The sequence below is a fragment of the Lynx canadensis genome, chromosome C1, assembly GCF_007474595.2.
Source record: "Lynx canadensis isolate LIC74 chromosome C1, mLynCan4.pri.v2, whole genome shotgun sequence".
Taxonomy (NCBI): domain Eukaryota; kingdom Metazoa; phylum Chordata; class Mammalia; order Carnivora; family Felidae; genus Lynx; species Lynx canadensis.
In genome coordinates this window covers 148,438,911-148,454,394 of record NC_044310.1, presented here as the reverse complement: position 1 = coordinate 148,454,394, position 15,484 = coordinate 148,438,911, and the positions used below count along the sequence as shown (strand labels likewise).

Sequence of the window (15,484 nt, the reverse complement as noted above, 5' to 3'; positions counted from 1 at the left end):
CATCTTTCTTTTTATTTAAATCCATATGCACTGTATCAAATATATGTTCATTTTAAGCCTTACTTTTGTTAGCTTTGTCATATACATTTTTAGAATCATATGGAAATGTATGTGTATGATAAGGTTCAAGAAAAAAGTCTCTGAATTAAATGTTTCTTTTTTTTTAAGTTTATTTTTATTTGTTCTGAGAGAGAAAGAGAGCAAGTGGGGGGAGGGGGTGCAGAGAGAGAGAGAGAATCCCAGGTAGGCTCAATGCTTTCAGCACAGAGCCTGATGCAGGGCTCAAACCCATGAATCATGAGATCATGACCTAAGCCATGATCAAGAGTAAGTTGCTTAACCGACTGAGCCACCCAGGCACCCCCAAATTGTTCCTTATGTTATCTAATTTTTGCTCCAGCTATATAAACTATGTTTTATAAATATGTAAGTTAATTAAAGTTAGTGTTCTCTTTTGCAGAAATCTAAGTTCATGTTGAGTTCAACCAAAATTTATTGTTGGTTACTTGCAGTCAAGAACCTATCTATACTTAATACCATGGGGTTGTAGAAATGCCCCCAGGGGATTTAAAATCCAGAGGGAAAATCACTGGTATAATACAGGAAAAAGAAAGATAGCAACCTGTTTTACCTCAGAAGATATAAAACCATGGCTTTTAAATTATTTATTATTTATTTTATTTTATTTTATTTTCAGCCTTTGCCAGATTTGCCTCGTATTCCAGGACTTGTTCTCTCTGGAAGTACATTTTCAGACTGTCTCATGGTGGTGCAGTTCTTACGAAACTTTGGTAAAGTTTTGGGCTTTGATGTGAATATTGATGTTCCAAACCTGAGTGTTCTTCAAGAGGGATTGCTAAATATAGGGGACAGCATGGGTGAAGTACAAGACTTGCTTGTGAGGCTCCTCTCAGCTGCTGTATGTGATCCAGGTCTAATTACAGGATACAAGGTAAAAAAAAACAAAATATAAATTTTTTTAAAATTTGTACTATCCGTGAATTGTTAGCTGGTGTTAGCATATTAGCAGAAGGTTGTATAGACTGATCCAGTTTTTTTCCACATGTCTCACCGAGTTAAATGTAGATTTGCTTCAGGTTAAATTGGTACAAACCTAGAAAAATCTGATTCACAGAACCTAAGGAATATAGATCATTCCCAAATTCCTCTTTTTCTCTAGCTGACAGCAAAAACCAAGTTGACTTAAGGAAATACCCATGTGATATTAAACAAAACAGGATTCATAATTCATAAAGCAATTAGAACTTATGCGTGCTTTCCAAAACTATACTGTATTCTCTCTGAATCACTGTGAATAACTCAGGCTAATCAAAGCATCTACAGACCAGCACATGAAAACTCTGTAGTGCTCAGTGGATACCCAATACATTAAAATTTATCTTAATTTCAACTAAGATACACATTTGATATGTTGTACAGTGAGAAGCTCCCAGATGTGCCTGTTAATTACTCCTCCATTTCCCTATCCATTCAGTATAGCAGGCAGTAGAACCCGTGACACCACAGTACTAGTGCTCTGGAACCTACTCCCCACAGAGCTACTGATCGAATGTGAATAAAGTCCTTGTCAGTAATATCTATATCATGTGATATCGATATTTTAAAATCTTACTGTTTTTATGTTACGAATGGCTACGATCAATACTGATAAAAATGCCAAACTTTTATAGGCCAAAACAGCTCTTGGAGAACATTTGCTGAATGTTGGTGTGAACCGAGACAATGTTTCCGAGATCTTGCAGATTTTTATGGAAGCCCATTGTGGACAAACTGAGCTTACGGAAAGCCTGAAAACCAAAGCTTTTCAGGCTCATACTCCAGCACAGAAAGCCTCAGTCTTGGCTTTCCTGATCAATGAACTGGCATGCAGTAAGAGTGTGGTGAGGTAAGCATATACCCAGACTTTTCTGTTGGTGATTCTTTTCTGTTTTGAGTTTGTCTAATCACAAAGTAATACAAATTTTTTTACAGAAAGTTTGAAATTACAGAGTAACACAAAGAAAACAATTACAGTTAATCTTACCATTCAGAGATAATTACTGCTAATAATATCTTAATGTATTTCTTTGAAGTCTATTAAAAAATTGGGATCATACTGAATATAGTCTTTGTTTATATAATAAACTATATTTATTTTAAACTATATTTAAAAGACTATAAATATAGTCTTTTGTTTATATAATAATTTTGTTAATTATATATGGAAATGTAAAAATGTTTTGTTTTGCTTTTTTATTTTTGCTGTGGTGCCAGAATCCAGCACCAATGAAAGAATCCAGAATTTTTCTTTTTTTGACATCTTTCAATCATAGATGACTACCTGATTTTCCTTAGTAAGGCATTCCTAGAATTACCTGGCTACTTTTTATTTTATTATGTGCTAATTCAATATTAATAATTTTAGTTTATCAATTTATTTGTGCTTTTTTTTAAAGTACTTAACCTCATTCAACAGTCAAAGTAAGTTCTCCACTCTAGTATTTCAAGATTTGGTGAATGAATCCATGTTCATCTTGTTCTTGCTATTTGTTATTTACAGATTTAAATATGTTAGTTTTAGTCTTTTACCTTTGTATGAAAAGGATCAATCAAAATATTTTGGAGCCATGCATTTCTACTATTATTGGACATCTTAAGTTTTCTCTATGTCTCTAAGCTATGATAATATATTAATATAATTTTCAATTATTTTTGCTATTCATAGGCAATCATTATTTTTACTAACTGAAAAACTATCAATTTGCTTATTACCAAATCCAATTATCAAAGTGTCACATAATTGATTAATTTATGTCTTCTAATGGATTTTTGCATTGACAGTGAAATTGACAAGAACATTGATTATATGTCAAACCTGAGGAGAGATAAATGGGTAGTAGAAGGTAAACTTCGCAAGTAAGTCCTGTTTTATTAAAATTAGTTTACTGGTTTTCATTTGTACAAATTCCCCTGTAAAACATAGAAATTGCAAAGATAGAATTTTAACTTCATCTAAGAATTAGAAAAGTTACAGCTTAATTAAGATGAGATGTGAAATTAATGAAACTCAGGGTCAGAATTTACAATGGACAAGAGATATAATGAGATTCATTAAGCTCATATTCTTCAAACTTAGAAGACAGTCCATTTATCTTTATTTCAAAGAAGTCAAACAATCACATTTTCTAAGATTGTTGTTGCCATCCGGTTGCTTTTGTCATAAATAGAATCTGTTTGGAACTACTTCTTTTTAAAAATTGCTTTCTAATTAAAGTTTGCTTTTACAGAGCGTCTAACATATCCAAATGTATTCAGCATTAAAACCTAATTAGCCTCCTGCCAGGAAATTATGCAACTTCTATGTTAAAAGGGTAGTTTCTTTGCAGTAATTTGAATTGAAATTTATTCAGTCTGATAGTATGAGATCAGGAATTATCACTTGGCCATTGCTAGAGTTAATCTTTTCAGCCTTCTAAGTTTTATTTTTTTAAATGTGTTCTAATTCCAAAGGGATATCCTGAATAATTCTTGAAAGTTAATATATTCTATAATTTCAGGAAACATATTTGTTAAATTTCCTTAATTCCAATTTTCACTGTCATTGATTTATTCCTTACTGGCAAAAATACCTTATGGTATTTTTATTTAAAACTCATGTTTTTTAAAAAATACAGAGAGAAGGCTTTTCTTCCATATCATCATTTTTTTTCATATTTAAAGGCTCAGAATCATTCATGCTAAGAAAACAGGCAAAAGAGACACGTCAGGTGGCATTGATCTTGGAGAAGAACAGCATCCATTGGGCACCCCCACACCAGGACGCAAACGAAGAAGGAAGGGAGGAGACAGTGATTTTGATGATGATGATGACGATGATAGTGATGAACAAGCTGATGAAGATGATGAGGATGAAGAAGATAAAGAAGACAAAAAAGGAAAGAAGACTGATATCTGTGAAGATGAGGTAATCACATTAGGTTGATTTTAAACTCAACTAATATTGCACAACATATTGGGACAATAACACAGAATTTGGAGTCCAATGGATTTGTGTTCAAACTCCATTTTGACAATTACCGGCCTCAGTTTCTTCCTCTGAAAACTGTATGTTACAATATTCACCTCACACAGTTTTTTGTGATAATCAGGTCGCTATTGAATACAGTGCCTACACGTAGAAGGCACTTATACTGAATAAAAGAAGTGAGATTTTTCTTTTTATATAATGATATGAGCATTCTCCAGAGAACTAGGCAGATTCTTAATTTCAGGTATTCTCTTTTATCTATTAGCATCATATCTTACATTTGTAAAATTCTTCATGCCTTAAAAGTGTTGTCAGGTTTAGTGAGATTGATATATTTCTTAAATACCAGTTTATTATGTGCCTAGCTCTGGCCACTTTTGACCAAAGATGATTAAGACACTGAAAATCCCCTCTCATTTTATGTTCTCATTGAGGAAGATTTGCAGTAACCAAATGTAATGTGTTAAGTGTTCACTGATTTGATAGCAGTATTTACAATGTACTATACAGTACAAAGGAAGGGCATTTAACCTTTGGAGGACTAAATTCTCACAAAGGCTTTGTGGACTCATTAGCTGAGGCTACAAAGTGGGCTCCATGTTGCCTGGGGGAGAATCTGTAGAAATGTGCCAGGCAGAGAGAACAGCATGAGGCACAGAAGCCTGAAACCACAACATGCTTTTTTGCTTTAAGGGAATTACAAGTGCTTCAATGGTACTAGACAGGCTCCTATCCAATAGCTGTGAACTAGGCTTTTATACTTTTTTTGGTGATAGGAACCATTGAAAGGTTATAAGTGAAGCAGTTGCATAGTCAGACTTGAGTTTTAAGTGACTATATATAGTGGAATATAGATATAGATTTGGGTAGGGCAAGATCAGAGGTGGGAAGATCAGTCAGGAGATATTGCCATAGTTTAGATGAATTGTGAGGGGGTCTGAAACTAGACCAATGGAAGTTGGGATGAAGAAGGAGGAAAGGACTCAATAAATACTCAATGGGAAGAATGAGTAGTATTTGAAGATGGGCTGTGTAGATTGACAGAGGGGAAGGATTGATTCCCAACTATCTGGCTTGGGAGACTGCATGATATTGTTGCCATTAACTGAGAGAAATCAGGAGAAGCAGAGTAAATAGATGATAGAGGAGGAGGGGAGGAAGTACAGATAGTTGAAGATAGGAAATGATAGTAGGCTTATTTTAGATATGTTGAATTGGAGGTGCCTATGCAGAACTTGAGAAGTCAGTTGGATTTAAGAATCTGAAGCCCAGGGGTACCTGAATGGCTCAGTCAGTTGAGCATCGGACTCTTCATTTCAGCTCAGGTCATGATCTCACAGTTTGTGGGTTTGAGTCCCATGTCATGAGAAGCCTGCTTGGGATTCTCTCTCTCTCCGTCTCCTCTCTCTGCCTCTTCCTCCTCCTCTCTCTCTCTCTCTCTCTCTCTCTCTCTCTCTCTTTCTGTCAAATACATCAACTTAAAAAACCTGAAGCCTGAAGAAGTTAGTCTTTAAAATATAGATCTGGGAGTTATTAGCATTTAAACAATAATTTAAAGTCATAAGGTAGATAAGTTTTCACAGGAGGATTGATTTAGTGAAAAGAGTAGTGGACTGAGGTTGGAACCCCAGGGAACGTCAATATTTAAGATCTCACAAGGCTTTTTGCTGAAGAAGGAATAGTCAGTGAGGTAGAAGACTTCTGTAGGGGGTCAAGGATCCCCAAGCCCACCTCCAGAATCTGTGATTCAGTAGGAGAGCTCACAGAGCTCAGAATCTAGTCATGCTATGCCTATGAATTCTTATAACAAAAGGAACAAAGCACAACCAGCAACGAAAAAAGGCCATATGCGCCAAAATCCAGAGAAAACCAGGCTCAAGTTTCTAAAAGTCTTTTCCTAGGGGAATGACACAGAATGGGCTTAATTCTTCCAGCAATAAGTTGGGACATATGAGAAACATGTTATATACTAGGGCAGCCCATTAGAGACTTGATGCCCAGTGTTTTTACCAAGGCCTGTAACATGGGCACCCCCTGCATAGCATGTGCCAAAATTCCAGACTCACAGAAGAAAAGTATGCCCCACATTGTTATATCAGTTTAGTGAGCCAGTCTTATCAGAATGAAGGAAACCCTTCAAAATCCAAGTTCCCAGACACCAAGGGCCAAACTTGTGAGCATCCTTTCAAAGGATAGCAGGCAGACCCATAATGTTAACTCTTTTCTAGTCATGTAGTAATAAAAGCCCAGAAAATTAAGCATTTCAAAAAGGAGGGAGTGATAAACAGTGTTAAGGCAGCAGGAATCTAGTGCTGTTAGGACTGAGAGTGTTCTCTGGATTTGGTAACATAGGTGCCATTGGTAACCAAAGCCAGCACAGTTTCATTAGAGGAATGGGAGCAGAAGCCAGGCTGTGACTGAGAAAAATTAGAAAGTGAGAAAGTGAATATGACTGCTTTAAGCATTGTGACTTAGCAGAAAGGGTAGTTCCTAAGACCAAGGATTTTTCAGATGTGAAAGACGTGAGATAATTTTTGGTTGAAGGGAAGGAGTCAATAAAATGGGATGGGGGGTTGAAGAATAAAGAGAAGAAAATATTTAATGGTGTAAGGTCCCTAAAGATTTTGGAGGGGATTCAGTCAAGGTGGTTGGGCTAGCTTTGAAGAGTTGCCTACAGAAAAGAAGGCAAGGCCATAGAGGTGTGTGTGTGTGTGTGTGTGTGTGTGTGTGTGTGTGTGTGTGTGTGTGTGTGTGTTTAAGGGAAACTACCATAAGCCACAGAAATGGACATGTATAAGAGGAAGATACAGGTTGAGGTTTACCTTTTACCAGTAAGGAATGCTAGAAATATTGATAAGGCTGTAGAATGGCACTCAAAAAAGAATTTACCATCAACCATTCCTTCTGCCCTCAATGTCAGGAGTATTTAGCTAAGAAAGTCTAGAAAGAACTATTTTCCTTTCCTGCATCAACTAAGTACTGCTGGAGAATTAAAGAAAAAAGAGTTAGAGGGATGAATTTATTAATGGAATGTGTGAAAATAATGTCTAATCAAGACCAATGATAAATTACTGAATCAAAATTTTGACTGCATCTGGATAATGTGGAGGAATTAACAAGATGATGTGCTATACAGTTCCCTTAAGTAAAAACAGCATACATGCAAAATGTTTTCATAAATTCTTCTCCATCTTATATTTAAACCAAAATGATAAAAATCACTAGAATAAGCTTTACTTCTTTGAGTACCAATCCGGAAAAGAGACTGCATTGAGATTCCTTGCATAAATCAATTATTTCATAATGTTGTAGTTTTGAAACCACTTGATCGTATGTTTCATGCTGTGACAAATAATGTGAAGGGTATATAATTTGGATATCAGAATTGTAATTACTCAAACAAAAGATACCATTTATAACCAATCTGCTTCATTTGCCAGGTGGAGCTGTCTCCATAGCAGGAATTAAACCTTTCTGACCAATATTAATCACCTTTTCATAGAATTAGTATCACTCTTCAGCACTTAATGGTATAAATTGCTTTACAGGGGCGCCTGGGTGGCGCAGTCGGTTAAGCGTCCGACTTCAGCCAGGTCACGATCTCGCGGTCCGGGAGTTCGAGCCCCACGTCAGGCTCTGGGCTGATGGCTCGGAGCCTGGAGCCTGTTTCTGATTCTGTGTCTCCCTCTCTCTCTGCCCCTCCCCTGTTCATGCTCTGTCTCTCTCTGTCCCAAAAATAAATAAAAAAACGTTGAGAAAAAAAAAAAATTTTTAAATTGCTTTACAATGTTAACTCTCATAAATTTTAAAATTCTCTAGTGGGATTTCAGTGTATTCTACTGGGTAGTTATCCCACTACATTAGAGTTTATTTACAGAAATTATTTGTTTTGTCTAGCTTTCTTTTCTCACATGGAAAATTAACAAACTATCCATTTCTTTTTTCTTTAAAGGGGGATTTAAAAATCATTATTAATTATTTAAAAATCATCATTAATGTTTTTTAGACCAGATGTATTATTTAAAGTAGTACTTTATTTTTTTATGAGTGTTGAATTATAGAGTTAATTAGATAGTAAGTTTTCATTGATCAAAACCCTGGAAAATGTGTATCTTGTTATTCATGTGAGAAAACAGTTTAAAAGCTTTTAAAAATAATAAATATTTTAGGACCTAAGAAGCCAAATTAGCATTTCCTTTAAATGATTTGAGAGCTATTCTTTATATTGAAGAACTGGCAGCCACTTATCAATTTCCTATTTAATAAAAGTTTAACTATTTAAGTGAATCTGACTGATAGGCACATTATTCCTCCAAAAACGTATGTGGCCTCTTATTTAAAGTATAGTTCATGTCAGTAGTTATACTCCTTAGAGGATTAATTGCAGAGGCCCACATGACCTCTTTCAGTTAGAAAATCCTGCCCTTGACTAAGTCATAGAAAATCCTGCCTTTTGTCTCAGCTATGATTCCCTTTTCTCACTCTTGATTCCTTCAACACATGGAATATCCCTAATACTTAGATTTGTGTTGAAACCTTTGTGAACTTTAACCTCACATTTTAGGATGTAAGGTTATGTGGACAATTAACCTTCAACATATAGGGACAAATAATGGCCCTCTCTTTGGATAAAAAACCATGGAGAACCATGGCAGGGATAGATTCTGTGTTCTTAATTTTGTCATTGCCTTTCTCTCTGGTCTTTCAGGTTCCTTCGTGTCTCTTAAAATTATAAGGACTATTAGCCAAAAGCTCCTTTAAGTAAAACTTCAGTAGACAGTTTACTCCCTTTTCATCATAGGAAGAGTCTTAGAAATAGCAGTTAGTTAATTTGGCTGACAGATAGCTACTTCGATGTCTTATTTCAAATACCTATTGATTGAATTGTATTTTTACATAAGCACATTATCAAACATTTATCCTCTGGTCAAAAGATTGATTTAGAATTATATAGATATGTAAATATGACTCTGAGAGTCAAGATTTAAGGATTTTAGGTTTCTTTTAATCCCAAATAGAAATCCTGTTACTATTAGCACAATTAATATGCCTAAATGCTTCTATAATTTGGTTCACTTGATTTGGATAAGGGGTGGATAAATGATGGGTAATGGTAAAACTAACGTGATTTTCCTTTCACTTCCTTGTATTGGGGAGATAACCATACTGGTCTAGAAATATCTGTTCATGAGTGGTTGGTGACGGTGTACCTTTGTAAAAATGCTTACAGAAAGTGAATATCAAAGTGATTTTTTTTTTGTCCTAAGATGTATCTGCATCTTCTCATTAAAGTACAATTTTCAGAAAGAAGGAAAGTAACTGTATTTATTTATTAGATGCCAGGAACTATGCCAGTTGTTTCAGATCTGTTTCTTGTTTAGTTCTCACAAAAATCCCATATCACGGATAATGTTATCATCAATTTACAGATTACAGAATAGTCTTTGAAGAGTTGGCCTACATGAAGTAGTGCAGCTGAGATTCAAAGAAGCACATATACCTTCTATTATTTCATGCTTTTCCTCTCAAACATATAATTTGGGGCAAGGTTTCCTATATTTATTTTCTAGAATGGAAGAAATTCATAGTCACATATATACTTCCCATTTATGAAATTATAGTAGAGATTATTTTTCTTCTAAAAGCTCAATGTGTTCAAAATGTAACATGCCTTCTTTGCTCTAAAAATGACTTCATTAATGGTACTAAGATTTTTGCAGTCCCCAGATGTAAAGCCTGAACATCATAGTTTACTCCTTCCTTCATCTCCCTCACCCTTCTCTGCCTCCTATCCATGACTTGTCAGGACTTAGCAGTGTTAATTATGTAATGTCTCTCATATCCATTTGCTTTTCTCCTTTTCTATTTCCTTGACCCTAGCAAGGCCCACATTCTCCTTCCCTCTTGAATCATTGCAGGAATCTACTAATGAGATTTAACAGTTCTAGTCCTTTCCCTGCTCTAGGCCATCTCGTAACTGTTATCAGATTAATCTTTATAAAACATAGTTCTGATATTTAATGGCCCTTGAGGGATATCATTGTCCATTGACAAGCATTTACAGCTCTGACAGGTTAGCCCTAAACTCATCCTTTCCTCATCTCCCACCTTATCTCTTGATGGACCTTTGAGGTCATGATATGCCAGACTTTTTCTGGAATGCCCTGCTCTTTTTTCTCTGATCAGTCAATCCCTAAGTATTCTTCAGTAGCTGATTAAAACACAACTTCTTCATTCTTTCTCATTGCCAAGTAGTATTCCATTGTGTATATAAACCACAATTTCTTTATCCATTCATCAGTTGATGAACATTTAGGCTCTTTCCATAATCTGGCTATTGTTGAAAGTGCTGCTGTAAACATTGGGGTACAAGTGCCCTATGCATCAGCACTCCTGTATTCCTTTTGTAGCAACGTGGATGGAACTAGAGAGTGTTATCCTAAGTGAAATAAGTCATACAGAGAAAGACAGATACCATATGTTTTCACTCTTATGTGGACCCTGAGAAACTTAACAGAAGACCATGGGGGAGGGGAAGGAAACAAACAAACAAAAAAGTTAGAGAGGGAGAGAGCCAAAGCATAAGAAACTCTTAAAAACTGAGAATAAACTGAGGGGTGATGGGGGTTGGGAGGGAGGGGAGGGTGGGTGATGGGCATTGAGGAGGGCACCTATTGGGATGAGCACTGAATGTTGTATGGAAACCAATTTGACAATAAATTTCATATTAAAAAAAACACAACTTCTTAGTATAGATTCTAAGTATAGATTCTTAGTATAGATTCCCACTAGAATAAATCTCTCCCTCCCCTGAACTCCATGACTCTTAATCTCTACCTGTCTTGAGAGCCTTATAGCTCCCTACTATTTGGTGGTTTTCATTTTTTAGTGTTAATGTTTTATTTGTCTCCCTACCAGATTATTAATTTATAAAGAACAACAACTGAATCTTACTCATTTCCATGTACATATTATAGTACCTTGCACATAGAAGACTTTCATTATATATTTGCTGACTGATTGATTAAATAAATCTTAAAAACAGGTAAATGATATGTATTTTGTTATGTATAGGATGAAGGTGACCAAGCAGCAAGTGTTGAAGAGCTAGAAAAACAGATTGAAAAACTGAGTAAAGTAAGCACTTTTCAGATTACAGTTAACATCTTTTTTGCAGTGTTTTAAGGATCCACCTTGTATGGGATTAGTTTTTCTGGCTGCTAACATAAAAATAAGTTTTTTATAAATAAGTAAAATGAGGAGCTCTAGAAACATTCTCACAATTAAACCTTAAAAGTTTAATAACAAGGTTAAAAGCCTAAACTTAACCAGGGCCTATATTCTTCAGCTCTTCATCTAAATACAAAATAGCATAAATGCATTGTTTTATTTCTTGAAAGTAATTGTTTTTAAAATTCAATCAAATGTCATGGTAATAGTTTCAGCATCTTACATTTTATTCTACATTACTATATTTGTGGATTATATTTGCACTGGATTTATAAATTACATATTTACATACTTATGATTTTAAAAATTCAATTGAAAATTGAATTTCAGTAGTATTAGTGAAGTTTCAAATGGACTTCTGTAAAAAAGATGTATTTTTAAAAGTATTAGTATTATGAGATTAATGTTATGAGATACCTGTATATTATATCAATGTTAGATTCATCCCAAATTTATCCCAAAATTTAGCAATTTGTTGCTTAGGTTTACAGTATGAGTATAAAAATAAGCAAATACAGATACGGTCAATTACATATGTTGTGAGAGTTATTTGTTATACACTATATACTCAATAGAACTGAGCCAGTTTGTTCTGGCCAGTAAAATAGTTGATCACATTGTTTACTACCAAGCTTAAGATTTGCTTTACTATAAGATAACTGGTAAAATAAAACATCTTTTTAAGCCATGGTAACAAGACTATTCCAATTACTTTCAAAATAATTACTAACTATATTAAGTGTTACTGAAATTGAAGTCAGGCATAGAATATTTAGCTCTTTTGCTGTCTGTTCCCAGTAGTGAAATTTATCTGCTTAGTAAAGGCATAATAAGTGTAAAGTCACTTTTATATTAATTTTTAAAGCACTTGACACCCATAGCTTAATTATATGCATCATTTTTTAACAGCAACAGAGTCAGTACAGAAGGAAGCTCTTTGACGCTTCTCACTCTTTGCGTTCGATGATGTTTGGCCAGGATCGTTACAGACGCCGGTACTGGATTCTTCCCCAATGTGGGGGGATTTTTGTAGAAGGCATGGAGAGTGGTGAAGGTAGGAACTATTAATCTGTTACAAAATAATATCAAAAACCATACTTTGAAAAACCGTGTTACTTCTTCACTATAGTTTGTGCTTCCACAATCAAATTTGCTTTATGGATAAACAGTGTAAAACCTTGATTCCCCTTCCTTTTGAACTCATGCCTCTTTCACTGATAAATATTTCCTCTGTGTTCATGATTTCTCTTCTGTCACTCTTTCTGACATCACACATAAACTGTTCTTTTCTTACTTAGTGGACAAAGATCTTTCCCTGTATTTTCCTTTATAGCTGCTTCTCTATTTTTTCTCCCTTCCCATTGTCAAATTTTTTAACATGTGGTTTATTCTTTAACCTTTGCAAAAAGTGTCCATCCTGCCAGTATCCCTGGAAATAACTCCCTTAAAGTAAGACCCTTATCATAATCTCATTCATCTTGAAATCTTGTTCATGTCTGAAATTTATGATCACTTCCTTCTCCATTAAACCTTTTTCTTTCTTTTTTTTTTTTTTTTTAATTTTTTTTTTCAACGTTTATTTATTTTTGGGACAGAGAGAGACAGAGCATGAACGGGGGAGGGGCAGAGAGAGAGGGAGACACAGAATCGGAAACAGGCTCCAGGCTCTGAGCCATCAGCCCAGAGCCCGACGCGGGGCTCGAACTCCCGGACCGCGAGATCATGACCTGGCTGAAGTCGGACGCTTAACCGACTGCGCCACCCAGGCGCCCCTAAACCTTTTTCTTTCTTGAGTTTTGTGTTAAACTACACAATCCTTGATTTTTATTTTTTATTTTTTATTTTTTATTTTTATTTATTTATTTGTTTGTTTGTTTGTTTATTTATTTATTTATTTATTTATTTTTACCTTTAGGCTATTTTCTTGCTGTCTCCACTTGTGTTATATTAACTAACTCAGTACCCAGTGCATTTATGTGCTGGATAAATGGTCTTGAAGTGAACTTTTCAGAACTATATGTTTGAGTGTTTCCAAATGTTTAAATTCTGATGGCACTGAGAGTATTATGCCAGTGCTTACAAATTTCAGGATATAGCTATGGTTCCATGGTGATGCATGCAGGCCAAAACTTCTTTTAACACATTTTTTTTAATACCCATTTAATGCCAGGCATTTATAGGCACTGCAGGAGGTTGAAAGATAGATAAAACAAAATCCATGCATTGTAATACTTTAACAGTCCAGTGGAAAGAGGAGTTTGATTAATCACAGCGATGTCCAGACCCAAAATTTTATAAAGTAGTTGTTTTTAGCAACAACTTTTTAAAATAAAAATCTTTTGCAGGAGGGCAGTTAATAATGCGTGTAAAGTACTTAAAGTTGTGGCTGGCATTTAAGCATTGTTGGCATATAGTAAGCAGTGTTTTACACAGTAATATATTTCCTATGGCTTCAAATTACATGAAATAAGAGTATAAAATCATGTATTGTAATTATATGTGAAAGTTACCCCTTGCCTTTCCAGGGCAGGAGTTGCTAATGGTATCACGGAGGGTACATGGAAGCTTCAATTGCATTGTACTTGTTTTTAAAAATTGATGTAGATGGGTCAGCCTGTTGATTCAACAGAATAGTGTGATGGGTTCCTTTTTTAACTGTTCGCATAAAATATTTTAAAATAAAAATATTTTAAGCATGGAAAAAATAGTAATAAATAAGTAAGTGGGACTACATTGGTCTAAAAAGTTATTGCACTGCAAAGGAAACCATCAGCAAAATGAACAGGTAATCTGCTGAGTGGGAGAAGATATTTATAAATCATGTATCTGATAAGGTACCAATAACCAAAATATGTAAAGAACTCATGTGACTCAAAGCAGAAAAATGACCTGATTTAAAAATGGGCAGAAGATCTGAAGAGACATTTTTCCAGAGAAAACATACAGATGGCCAAAAGGCATATGAAAAGTGCTCAACATCACTAATCATCAGAGAAATGCAAATCAAAACCACAATGAGATCTCACCTCACACCTGTTAGAACGGCTAGTATCAAGAAGACAAGAAATAACAGATGTTGGTGACAATGTGAAAAAAAGGGAACCTTATGCACTATTGGTAGAGACGTAAATTGGTGCAGCCACAATGGAAGAGAATATGAGGGGTCTTCAAAAAATTAAAAATGGAACTACCATATGATGTAGCAATTCCACTTCTGGGTATTTATCCAAAGAAAATGAAAACACTAACTCAAAAAGATATATCCACCCCCATTTCACTGCAGCATTATTCACAGTAGCCAAGATATAGAAACAACCTAAGTGTCCATCAGCGAATGAATGGATAAAGGTGGTAGGGTCTACACACATACATACACACACACACACACACACACACACACGCACACACACCTCATGTAGAATATTACCCAGCCATAAAAAAGAATAAAATCTTGCTATTTGCCACAAGATAGATAAAACCTTGAGGACATTATGCTAAGTGGATAAGTCAGAGAAAGACAAATAACATATGATCTGTCTTATATGTGTAATCTAAAAAATAATAAAAGGAAAAGAAAACCAAGGTTATAGATACAAAGAACATATTGGTGGTTGCCAGAGGTTAGGGGGAGGGGTGGAAGAAATGAGGTAACTGGGATTTTATTTTTGTTTTTGTTTTTGTTTAAATAAATTCTTTAAAATTTTACAAATCTTATGCAGAACCCCAATATCTCACAAAACCAGAATTGTTCTGGTTGATGTATTTGGGGAACTCCTAGCCTTTACAGTTAGACCTATATCCTATACACTTGTTTTTCATTCCAGCGGTGGCCCCAAAGGCAACTCTAAGAAAAGTTAGGACTTTGCAAACCAGAGAGTGAATGAAGTTGGAGGTAGTCAAAGGAATAAACACAAAGTGCTTAATACTCAAACCAGGAAAATGTTATATAGCCTACTTTAATAATTTACAATTTTTGGCATACATGGCCATTTCTGGCACTAGACTGTGAGGTCTTGAAGGCAGAGAGTAATATAGGCAGGGGAACTATGCTAAAATAAATAATCTGGAGCAAAGTGCACATTGGATTGAGGAGAAAGGGGGCAGAGAAATCAGTCGTGGGATCACTCTAGTAGCCTAGAAAAAAAGTAGGGAGGCCCTAAGCTCAAGTACAAACAAGAAACATGGGAAGACCATGATATCTTTTTTTTTAATGTTTATTTCTTTTTG

The 15,484-nt window shown here is 35.1% G+C and overlaps 1 protein-coding gene across 26 annotated transcripts in view; it reads left to right on the top strand.

The window, feature by feature from the left end:
- BAZ2B (bromodomain adjacent to zinc finger domain 2B) overlaps nt 1-15,484 on the top strand; it is a 322,262-nt gene that overhangs the window by 268,496 nt on the left and 38,282 nt on the right. For all 26 annotated transcript variants that reach the window (XM_032594414.1, XM_032594416.1, XM_030328089.2 and 23 more), the window contains 6 exons: nt 698-952; nt 1,692-1,906; nt 2,842-2,916; nt 3,721-3,964; nt 11,102-11,164; nt 12,167-12,311. In XM_032594414.1, coding sequence (XP_032450305.1) covers nt 698-952; nt 1,692-1,906; nt 2,842-2,916; nt 3,721-3,964; nt 11,102-11,164; nt 12,167-12,311 — 997 coding nt within the window. The remainder of the gene's footprint in view (nt 1-697; nt 953-1,691; nt 1,907-2,841; nt 2,917-3,720; nt 3,965-11,101; nt 11,165-12,166; nt 12,312-15,484) is intronic.